This window comes from Schistosoma mansoni, chromosome 7 (assembly GCF_000237925.1).
Source record: "Schistosoma mansoni strain Puerto Rico chromosome 7, complete genome".
Classification (NCBI taxonomy): domain Eukaryota; kingdom Metazoa; phylum Platyhelminthes; class Trematoda; order Strigeidida; family Schistosomatidae; genus Schistosoma; species Schistosoma mansoni.
This window is the reverse complement of record NC_031501.1, coordinates 9,370,729-9,383,121: the sequence shown is the minus strand read 5'-3', so window position 1 is coordinate 9,383,121 and position 12,393 is coordinate 9,370,729. Positions and strand designations below refer to the sequence as shown.

Below are 12,393 nucleotides of genomic sequence, written 5' to 3'. Positions count from 1 at the left end.
CCACCTGCTTGTACAATGGGGTGAAGTTATATTCACTTGGTGTTGTACACTTTTATCTTCCTATTGATGTTTAGGACTGCAACTGGTCAGTCTCTTGTTGGCATATGTGTATACTGTGCGGACTGCCTCGATATTGCCTGAAGTCACACGCTTTATAAGCAAAGATGGATGGTGGCTAGCAGTGGAATCCAGGACGCGTCCCGGAGTGAACATCAACTCTGAGATGCAGGTGCATCCAGCTGACGAGTCCCAAATAGAAAGAAATGTGCATTTTGGATTCCACTGCTGGCCACTAACTATCTATGCTTGTGAATTAAGGCTATATCGAGGCAATACGCACAGTATGCACATATTCCAATTAGAGACTGATCAGTTGCAGTCCTAAACATCAATGGGAAGATACAAGTACACAACACCAAGTGAATCTTTAATGGAATTGATTATCTGTGACATTGCTTCGGGCCACTGAATGATTTATGACAATTAACTTGAAAAAGAAAAGAAGGGAAACGACTTTTGTTTTTAGGCGAATACAATGAACAACCTTAAGTTTATGACATGATTTATATCTGTCAAGACAATCATTAATCATGTGTTTGCTTAACCTTACCATTAGATCATTCATCTTAGACAGAATGAAATTATCTATTTCGTTTGGTAATTCTCATTATAGTCTCTCCCCTCTCCCCGACGTGAACTTGGGTTCTAAAGAAGATTAGAAAAAAAGGATTCTATATGTAACCCTAGTCCTAAGTCTGAAATGATAATCCCAAACTGTAATTTTTAATTGTGACATTAAAACTTCATTCTAAACTTTATAAGCAAAGAAGGATAGTGGCTAGCGATGGTACTGGGTTCGAGTCCCAGGGTGAACACCACCTCTGAGATGCAGGTACATCCAGCCGACGAGTCCCAAATAGAATAGAGCGCGTGTCCTGTATTCTACTGCTAGCCACTATCCATCTTTGCTCATAAAGCTTGTGACTTCAGACAATATCGAGGCAGTCCGCACAGGATGTACATATAGTCAATAAGAGACTGACCAGTTGCAGTCCTAAACATCAATGGGAAGATTCAAACAAACAATACTAAGTGAATTCATTTTAAACTTCTAATCATACTTTTAATCTTCAGTATTTTATTCATTAGAACCAGTTATATCATTACTTTATACGATTATGTCAAAATACGATTGTTAATTTAGGTACGCTGACTCATACGACCAACTAATGATGCATACACTTGTATCAGTGGCCTAGGTATCCAATTAACCCTTTTTCCCCATCTAGCTCTACCTGTCGAATCCAGAACACAAATCTCAGGCTCAAACATGATAGGCTTATATACAAACCAAACAGACCTTATCAAACCATAAAATAGAAAACCACATTTTCATCGAAGCTACTGTAATATGTAGGTCTGAAACCCACTTTAATCAATATCACTTACTTATTCAATATCACTTACTTATTTACTTACTTACTTACTTACTTACTTACACCTCTTACCCCTCGTGGAGGAGCATTGGGCGCACACTAGCATTCTTCATCCAACCCTGTCCTGAGTAATTCTTTCCACTTGTTGTTCATCTTTTTCATATCTGCTTTAATCAATATTAGGAACTAAAATATTACTAATGAATCATTCAAGCTTCAATTAATCTCCTATTAGATTGAGACGATTACACTAACTAATCATACATTAATGATTGATAGCTGGTTGTTTTATTGCACTGACGACTGAACCATCCTATGCAAAGATAGATCATCAAAGGAATCATCTATATGTCAGTTAACTAATATGTTTACAACTAGTGTAGTGAAAAGATCACTAGTTGGGAGAATCGAAAGTATTTAAGCACAACATTACAGACTATCTCAAAAGAACAAGCAATTGTCTCAATCTTAACTGTTTCTTCTGCAAATATCAATCCGTTTTCTTTAATTCTTATTGTTCATGCATTTTCGTACTGATTGTGCTTCATTCCTGTTCTTTCCTTATCGATCTTTTGCCAAAATACATTCTCAATTTCTAACCATCAGCATACACTACTTATATGGATATAAGTAGATCATACTACACTAGAATACAAATTGTAATAAATTTGTATACTCGTTATAGTAGCTCAACAGTTTGCATATAAGATATCATAATCCACATGGAAAACTCAACAGAACTTAAGACTTTAGATAACACCTCATATGAGAGTATACACGTGTACGAAAAAGAAACAATTTTTGATTATACTACTGTTATAACTTGTAGCCTTGTGTCCTATTAACATGTAACGTAATGATACCGACAATTAGAGAACAGTTACTTATAGACCGGACCAATGACACATAAACCTGTACAAGCAGTCTAGAGTCTCTATTGATCCTTCTTCCTGACTAGTTTTGCCGGCCTGTTGAGTCCAGAACACAAATCTCAGCCTACGTGACATGAATCAATCTATAATTTTGATCTTAATCACAATGGGGCTTTTTTTGAATGATTAATTAGGATTCTACAGTCTCTCATACTCACAGCCACTTTTGGCTTGATCTTGTATAATCAGAATGGGGGTTTGTGGAGATCTTAGTCATCTAATAGTTTAACCCATAAGTTGATTTAAACTAAACCACCATGGAAAACTTGGAAGCACTGGACGACCGATTCGTCTTGGTGTTGGACTTCTCAACAGTATACACTTACGATCCTCGGTTCGAGTCCTGCGTGCTTAATTGATAACCATAGTTGATCTGTTTTGAAATAAGTAGCTGCGACACTTATATTAATCTTCCTTTCAATTCCGGTCTAAACATGATCACATCATTTTTCTAAATTTTGGAATTTTAAACTAAATCAATCATTAGCAGCAAAAGGAGATTATTAGGACCGTCAGTCGTATACAACGTAAAACGTGGCAAATATGATACATCGATTTAATTTACCATGTCTCACCAACACAGAGTGATGATGCCAAAGCAGTTGAAATAATAGCAGTATCAATGGTAACAGGAAACACTATACATAGACGATATTATTCGAGGATGAAATGTGATACTGTAAGATCAAATGTTTGTGAAACTCTAGATCTTAGAGAAAAGCATCTAAATTTAATGATCAGTAATCCAGCTTTAATTCATTCATAAGTAAACAACATGCTCAGAAAACTATGATTCATGTCCAAAGAAGGCATTTCCTTCTGAATGTAACAATTGTTGAAATTAGTTGAGATCATGAGTCAATTGAAGCTAGACTACCTGGAAGCACTGGACGGCCGTTTCATCCTATTGTGGGACTGCTCAGTGGTAGTGCGCATTCACGATCCCGCCTCGCGAGATCCGAACCCAGGACCTACCAGTCTCGTGATAGAGCACTTAACTGATAGACCACTGAGCCGGCACCCCCTTCTGATGTTGAAATTAGATCTAATGTTCTTTAGTGTGACCTTTCTTCATTGAATGGGGGTTACATTAAGAAATATTGAAAATCATACACTATTTATTAGCTGTTTCATTCTAAGTTTTAAATTCCCCGACTGACATCACTTACCATACGAGTTCTTCAATACTCCCCATTTTTCAATCCTACTATCATCAAAATGTGTGATACCTAGGACCGGCCGATAAAATTTAAGTATTCTATTTATATTACTTATGAGTAACTAAGATGTATTGTCGAATTTCTTAGTCATCTCCTTACTGCTATCTTAAACTGGCTTCACTTTTTGTTCAGCTGTATTAAATTTATCTTTTCTCTCTTTGTCTAATGACTATTGTTTCTGGAGTAACTGTCTTGTATGTAGGTCCGAAAGTGAAATTTTAGAGTGAGGGAGAGCAGAACTGATTGATGTCATATGGAAAAACATTCTCAAATGAAACTGATCTCCATAAACATTGTAGTCAAATTATAAACATATTCTGAACAGGAACCAGTTTCCAGGTGATTTTGTGAATACTTAATAGGAATTCGTGATTGGTTGATATCAGTCATTTTGGGAATATGACACTCGTCGTCAACCCCATTAAATAATAGTCACTGTATATCAGCAATTAACTGAGGCTGAACTTCTAAAGCATTGAATCTCAACTTAGTAGTGGTGTACAACTTAAACCGCTTGTTATAACTTGTGGCCTTGTGTCCTACTAACATATAACGTAATGATACCACCAATTAGAGAACAATGAATTATCGACTGAACCAACAACGCATAAAAGCCGTACAAGCAATCTAGAGTCTCTATCGGTCCTTCTTCCTAACTAACCCTGTCTGTTTAGTCCAGAACACTAATCTCAGCCTTCGTAATATGAATCATGTATTTCAAACATACTCGATTTATATACAGACCAGACAGACCATATCAAACCATAAAATAGGAAATAACATTTGTACAGGATCTAGTCAAAAGTGACTGTGAATGTGAGAGACTGTAATTAATAGCCTGGGGATAACTCAAGAGCGGTAAATCGTATCATAATGGTCTATAGATCAAAATAAAGCTTACAATAAGGGGGATATGAATATGCATAGTTTAGCTACCTAACAATTATACAATAAGATTATATATGCAGCATTAGTCCATAAATAGATCTTAACTGTTACCATCCACTATTGTTGTCGGGGTTAAACACCGCTTACTGCAAGATATATGAAGGCCTTGGATTAAGTCTACGACAGGGCAGCAGTTACATACACTACTGAGGATTTTAAACTAGGATAAATCAATCATTCGGTTCTCTGTGATCTCCAAAAGAATATATATATATCATCTTTTCAGTTGAATCCAACTGAACTTTGGTTGTGTTATATCCCATGGAGATTTATGATTGGTAACTTTGAGGACTATTTATGGACCAATATGATATGTATATTTCCTATTGTATAATTGTTAAGTAACTGAACTATTCATATTCATGTCCCCCTTATTACAAGCTTTATTTTGACCTGTAGACTATTATTATACGATTTACCATTCTTGAGTTGTCCCTAGTCCAGTCAGTCAGCTACGACGTAAGACCAGGCACATTTATGCATCAGTCCAAGTTGCCATACCTCATCAGCACAACAAGATAAACACCGGATTCATAGAAGTAGTTGATTTGGTGGTGGTAGTATATAAAATATAGGTTGTATATAAGGATATAGTATAGGAAGGAAGAAAGTTATGAAGCGATTTTAATCTCAAGGTTTAAGGGAAGACAAATGGTGTACACACCTGCGCCATTATGATCGATTCTGAGCCATGTCGCCTAGAGTCTCCAACCATTGGTTACGATAGTCACGCGGACCCCAACCAAATAGTCTGCATCTGCCAACATGGCTCAGACTAGAAGTTAGTGACTTCAAGCACTGATACCACGTTTTGGTTTGGCCGCCCTTAGCTCTCTCCCAACCATCCCCTACACTAGTCAGTATAGCGCGTCGTGGTAATCGGTGTTCAGGCATACGTAACACGTGGCCCAACCATCTCAGTTGGTGAAGATTCATGATCTCATCAACTGATTATCCCTGGTCCATTAATTACTGTTCCCCCTATTCACAGCCACATTTGGCTAAATCTTGTACATATGTTATTTTCTATTTTATGATGCAATATGTTCTGTTTGATTGGTGTATAAACCCAGTATGTTTGTCAATAATGATTCATATTGCAGAGGCTGTTATTGGTGTTCTGGACTTAACTGGCTGGGCTAGGCAGATAGCAGGACTGATAAGTACTCAAGACTGCTCATACGGCTTTTGGTGTTTCATTGGATAGGATCGACAATGCACTCCTCTCTAATCGGCGGTCATATAACGTTCATATATCAAATAGGGTACTCACTTAATCGATATAACAGGTTGATCCAAGTTCATTAAATCAATTTTGATCTATCCTAACACAAAACCTTGCTAAGTGTAGTAACGAATAAGTTTATAATGAGTATTGTTTATCTTTCAAATAGGTTAGACAAACAGAAGTAACAATTCGTGTATCACAAGATGGTTTAACAGTAACAGATAATTGGAGAAAATTATTTTTTCGACGAAATTATCCATTTCATTCTGTATCATTTTGTTCAATTGATCCTTGTCAAAGATGGTAAGTATGGGTAGTTACTTTTGAAAATCTTAGAAAAATCAAAATTATTAATCACTAGGTGGTGATCAATGCCATGCATGTCAGGTTCGTCTTAGTGTAGATAAAATCCTATCGATCAAGTTGCAGTGTGGTTACTATTCTACGTGACTCGACATTGAACTAATGGAGGCTTGATTTACATAACATTGATCACCGCCCAGTGATTAATCAATTGTAAATACATCTCAGCCTTACAGGATGTTAATCCGTGCCCTGATAACCCAGTGGGCCCCCAAATTCCCTGGTACGGCTGAGGGTGGGGAGAGCCCGCTCGCCCTCTCGAAATGCTCTCATTTGGCCATGCGTATATAGCCTCTGCAAGGGAAGTCCTACTCACTGCCTTCTCGCAAAACGGGTGTTGCTCACGAAATTGAGAGGATGAAAAGTGAATGTCCGGTGCTTTAGCCGGGTTAGTGAACACGGCGAGTCCACCTAGGGGAGTTGGAAAACCTTGATTTCAAACCAATTGTCCACATGGACTCCAGTGTCCTGAAGGAACAAATGGCGTATGAATCACTCGTTGGTCATCGGCTACCATGGGATTGCATCTCCTCATGATGCTCCACTGCCTTGTGGAACAAATCGTTAGGTTAAAGGCTCCGAGTGTGGTCCCCTCAGAAAACCACTTGCTTCAGTTTGGGCAGCTGGGTAGTATCACAGCCCTCACACAAATCCAGTGAGATTTGTGTGGCGCATATATATCTGGTGCTTCCTTGTACCAATATTTGTGTTTAAATAAATAATAACCTTGTGATAACGTCTCTGACTGTGAATCTGAGTGACATGGTATTGAATCCGTCAAGGAACATCAGTTCCCTCAAGATTAAGGACACACCTTACTGACGAGTGCCTAGTAGCATGAAACCTAGGTCTAGGGTTTCCTGTTGACTACCTCCAACCACCATCTTAAAATCTAATTTACTATTACAACTGACAGATAATTAACGTATAATGAATTGGGCTCATTCTGGAATGCTTTGGTCTCTTGTTTTAAGAGCAAATAGGTGACATTGTAGTGAACAAGAACACGAGTGGGGACAATTGAATGTATTAGACACGAAAATTACAGATTATCTCACTAAAATCTGACAACCATACAGTAAATAGTCTATTTGCAAACTATCAATCCATTGTCTCAATCTTGACCATTCCTTCTTCAAATATCAGTCCATCATCTCTGATTATTATTGTTTATGCATTTTCATACCAAATGCGTTCCGTTCCCGTTCTCTCCTTTTCGATCTTCCGCCAAAATGCATTCTATGCCCGACCATCGTGATATACTACTTATGTGTATATAAGTAGTTAACACCACAACATAACTGAAGAAGATTCGTTATCCAACCATCGGTACAACTATAACTTAAAATCTTCATTATAATCCATCCTATTCTCATTAGAAATAACAACCTTATTACTAGATTAAAGGATACTTAAACAGAACATTTCAGTAGTAGTTGTCAGTTAAGCGGAAAAATGTCGATAAAGTTGAATTGCCAAATTAAATGTGACTTATCCTTTGAAGCTAGAATATGAGATTCTTATTTATTCTCATCTCATACTTCATAATCATTCAGTTGATAAACTTGAAATTGGGTTAAAGTCAACCCTTCACACACACACACACACACACACTGGATTGAACTCATTATTATTATTATATTAAGAATTAATTTATTACACGAGTTCGAACTACATTCTATGTAAAACTCTCTTCTTTTTTCCTCTCCCTCTCTCTTACTCTCTTCTGATTTACTCATTCCTGTATATGACACATACTAATCAATCATCATTCATAAACAGAAACCATATGATGACGGGATTTCACACACACACACACACACGAAGAAAGGAAGAATGGTTACTAAGACTATTTATTTATAAATTAATTGTTAATCAATATTTTTATATAGTTGACATCATGAGTCGATTGAAGCTAGACCACCATGGAAAACCTGAAAGCACTGGACGGCTGTTTCGTCCCATTGTGGGGCTCCTCAGCAACGCGCATCCACGATCCCGCCACGCGGGATTCCATACCCAGGACCTACCAGTCTCGTGCAATTGGACGAAACGGCCATCCAGTGCTTCCTGGTTGTCCATGGTGGTCTTAGCTTCAATTGACTCATGATCTCAACTATATAAAATTACTAAAATCTCCACGAAACCCCCTTCTGATAATAATTTTGTTTGTTTGTTTTATAGTTGGGAATCACCTGAACTCAGATCAATGGGTTTCAAATCCTCATTGTAAGTTATATACATATATATGACATAATAATGATATTCAATAAATGGTATCTGTTATGATGACCAGTAGATTATATATGGTCTCCAAATGAAGAATGTGTAGTCCGTTTTAGGCCAATAGAACATAGAGCATAGGCCGCCCACCAGGATTCTCCATCCCATCTTGTCTTCGATAATCTTTTCCAACTGTTTCCAGTCGCTATATATCCTTTTCATGTCTACTTTCAATTTCTGATGTAATTTGTTCTTTGGCCTTCCTTTTTTTCCGTTTTTCTTCAGGATTCTAAGTTGGTGCTTACTTCATGATTCATTTCTAGAGTCTTTTCGTAATTTCCTGTTCATTTGGAATCTGATTTGTTCTCTTTCACAGTAGGCTGTTGCTAATGGTATCCCAGTCAATGGACATTAAGTATCTTAAGGAGATAACCGTTTATAAATACTTGTACTCGTTTGATGATGGTTGTGATAGTTCTTGAAGTTTCAACTCCGCATAATAGAACTAACCGTCTTGACGTTTGTATTCAAGATTGTGACTATAATATTTTGTTGAGAGTTGTTTTGAGTTCTATCAGTCCTTCAATTGTAGGAATGTTGCCATTAATTTGCCAATCCTTGCCTTTACATCGTCAGATCCTGTTTATTTATCGATGATGCTGAACAGGTACGTAAAACTTTCCACCACTTCCAGAGCTTCTCCATCAAGTGTGATTCGGTTGGTATTGTCTGTGTTGTCTTTGAGAGTCTTACTTTTTCTCTTGTGTATGTTGACGCCTACTGCTTCAGAGGCTACCGCTACACTGACTGTCTTGACTTTCATTGGTTAGTGTGTATGGAATAGAAGAGCCAGGTTATCTGCGAATTCCAAATCTTCTAATTGATTCCATGTTTCCTCTCGGATGTGAAGATCTTCATTCAACCACCAGAAGGAAAAGAATGGTTGAGAGTAAACAACCTTATCTGACACTGAGTCCCTACTTGGAATGCATCTATCAGCTGTCCTCCACTCAGTGTAGTCCATCATAGAAATTCCGTATGATATTGACAATCTTCTCAAGTACACCATAGTGTAGAGGAAGTTTCTATCCGTACTGTCAAATACTTTCTTATAGTCAATGAAGTTGATGAATCCTTATTGTTCCATACAAATTCTTTCAATCTCCAATCTACCCAATTAAAATATGAGAAGAGTTAATGTATGTTTAATGGATTAGATTGTATAACTCACATGATCATCATAAATATCAATAAACAAGATCAGAATGTGTATAATTAGGTCATTTATAGTATATAACTAAATGACAAATACATAATTAGATTAGATATATATGAACCATAAAAACTACAGATCCATATTTAATTAAGGTAATATATAACTATTATTAAAATAAAGTATATTTAAGAATTGTACAGTAAAGATATGTATGTTATTTAACTATAGAATAGAGTTCTTCTAATTGTCACTTTATTGTACTTCGTTACTTACTTACTCAAGCCTGTTAACCCTCGTGGAAGAGCATAGGATGCCTACCAGTATTCTCCATCCAACCCTGTCCCAAGCAATTTTTTCCAGTTCATTCCAGTTAACATTCGTCCTTTTCATATCTGCTTCTATTTGCTGGCGTAATGTGTTCTTTAGCCTTCCTCTTTTCCGCTTCCCTCCCAGATTCCAAGTTAGCGCTTGCCTCGTGATGTAGTTTGGTGATTTTCTTAATGTATGTCCAATCCACTTCCAATGTCTTTTCCTGATTTCCTCCTCAGCTGGAAGCTGATTTGTCCTCTCCCATAAAACACTGTTGCTGATAGTATCCGGCCAGTGAATGTTAAGTATTATGCGTAGACAACTATTTATAACTACTTGTACCATCTTGACGATGGATGTAGTAGTTCTCCATGTTTCAGCTCCGTACAGTAGGACTGCCTTGACGTTTGTATTGAAGATTCTCACTTCGAAATTAGTTGAGAGTTGTTTTGAGTTCCATATGTTATTCAATTGTAGGAATGCGGTCCTTGTTTTGCCAATCCTTGCCTTTACGTCTGATTTCTGATACCCAGGATTTTTCAACTTACCTAGTTCTTTGTTTCATCGCTTAAATTCATCTCTATGATATACAAATATATTTTAATAAGTGTTTATGATATTAGATAGATTTCATACTAATTTTAATAATTGAATTCATCAGTCAATCTTAACTAAACAATCACTGAAAACCTTGAAGCACTGGACGAGCCTGCTCATCCACGTTTGGTTTTTGCCAACTTGCGTCACCTATGGTGAAGACGAGATATCCGTCTATCAATTAAGGGAACGAGTATACTGCACAGCAGTTCACAGTGTTCTACTTTACGGCTGTGAAGTGTGGCCATTAATGGTAGAATACACTCGCAAGTTACTAGTATTTCACCACAGATGCCTTAGAAATATTGCTCACATCTGCTGGGATCACTGGGTAAGTAATAGTGAGGTTATATGCAGAGTATTAGGGAATGATGGTAAATCAGTTGATGAAGTCATGAATCTTCATTGACTAAGATGGTTGAGCCACGTGTTACGTATGCTCGAACACCGATTACCACGACGCGCTATACTGACTAGTATTGGCAATGGTTGGAAGAAAGTTAGGGGCAGCCAAACCAAAAGGTGGCATCAGAGCTTGAAGTCACTAACTTCTAGTCTGAGCCATGTTGGTAGATACAGACTACTTGATTGGGGTCCGCGTGACTATCGTAACCAATGGTTGGAGACTCTAGGTGACATGGCTCAGAATCGATCATAATGGTGTAGGTGTATAAACTTTCTGTCTTCCCTTTCTTCCCGTGCTATATGCTTATATACAACCTATCTTTTATATATTACCACCACTTAATTAACTACTTCTATGAATTCGGTGTTTATCTTGTTGTGCTGATGAGGTATGGCAACTTGAACCGATACATATGTGTGCCTGGTGCTACATTGTTACTGATTGACTGACTGACGTTCCTATACGTGACTTAACGATCTAGAGGTTATGCATTCACCCGAAAGTCTTGGGTTCCAATCCCTATTCTGCTACTTCATATTGATTGTTTAATTGTAAAATCTTTTTGTTTTCCTTTATTTATTTTAGAATATTTGGTTTTGTTGCTAGAAAACAAAATACAAGAGAGAATATGTGCCATGTATTATGTGATACACCAGAATGTAATGCAAATCTAATTACAGATTATATAATGCATCGATTAAATGAATATTAAACTCTATTATTTTATCTACTCTGTTTACTATTATGTAATCAAATCAATATTTCCCTACTTGACTACTAATATGTGTATGTATATGTATATGTGTATACCCTTTACATTTCTATGATACCCTTAATGTATGGGCATGGAAACAAAATAAAAACTAAAAAAAAGGGGGGTTTACACCAGTTTCCTTTTTCTTCTTTACAATAAAAACAAAGAAGCATTCCTGTCAGCAACAAGAAAAAAGAAACCAAGAAAAAAAATACAAAAACACACAAAAAAAAACTGCATATATCATCACAAAAAAGATTTTTTATTCTATTGTAATAAATCGATTATTCTTTCTTTTTTTTTACTTTTTTTTCGTTTTCTGTTTTTTTCTTTTTTTGTTTCTCTCTCTCTCTCTCTGAAGAGTGAAAAAGAAAACTGAAAACAAAATCATTCTTGTTTATACATGCAAAATTTTTTTCTGCTTTTTTTTAGTCTTCCATTTAAGAATTTTTTTAAAAAAAATGATAATAGTGAAGGATTAGCCACACGCACACACACACACACTCAATCACATACGCACGCTCACTTACTCACACACGCACACACACACAGAGACAATTAAAAACGTAGATCATATATGAATGTAATAGATCTACATGATTTAAGAAAAGGTATAGTACTACTGATCATATACTACTTTATTAAGGAAACCAATATTATTATAATTATTATTAATATTATTATTATTACTATTCATACATGATCTCTTCATATACATTTGCATTTATTATTATTATTGATTGATCGATTGATTGATTGAT

At 36.5% G+C, this 12,393-nt stretch overlaps 1 protein-coding gene across 1 annotated transcript in view; it reads left to right on the top strand.

Annotated features, from left to right (window-relative positions):
* Smp_139400 (putative tensin) overlaps positions 1-11,590 on the top strand; it is a gene marked incomplete at both ends in the record, with an annotated part of 109,035 nt that extends 97,445 nt beyond the window's left edge. The window contains 3 exons of the mRNA XM_018798809.1: positions 5,931-6,067; positions 9,767-9,775; positions 11,464-11,590. Coding sequence (XP_018653714.1) covers positions 5,931-6,067; positions 9,767-9,775; positions 11,464-11,590 — 273 coding nt within the window. The remainder of the gene's footprint in view (positions 1-5,930; positions 6,068-9,766; positions 9,776-11,463) is intronic.
* Positions 11,591-12,393: the final 803 nt, after the last annotated feature.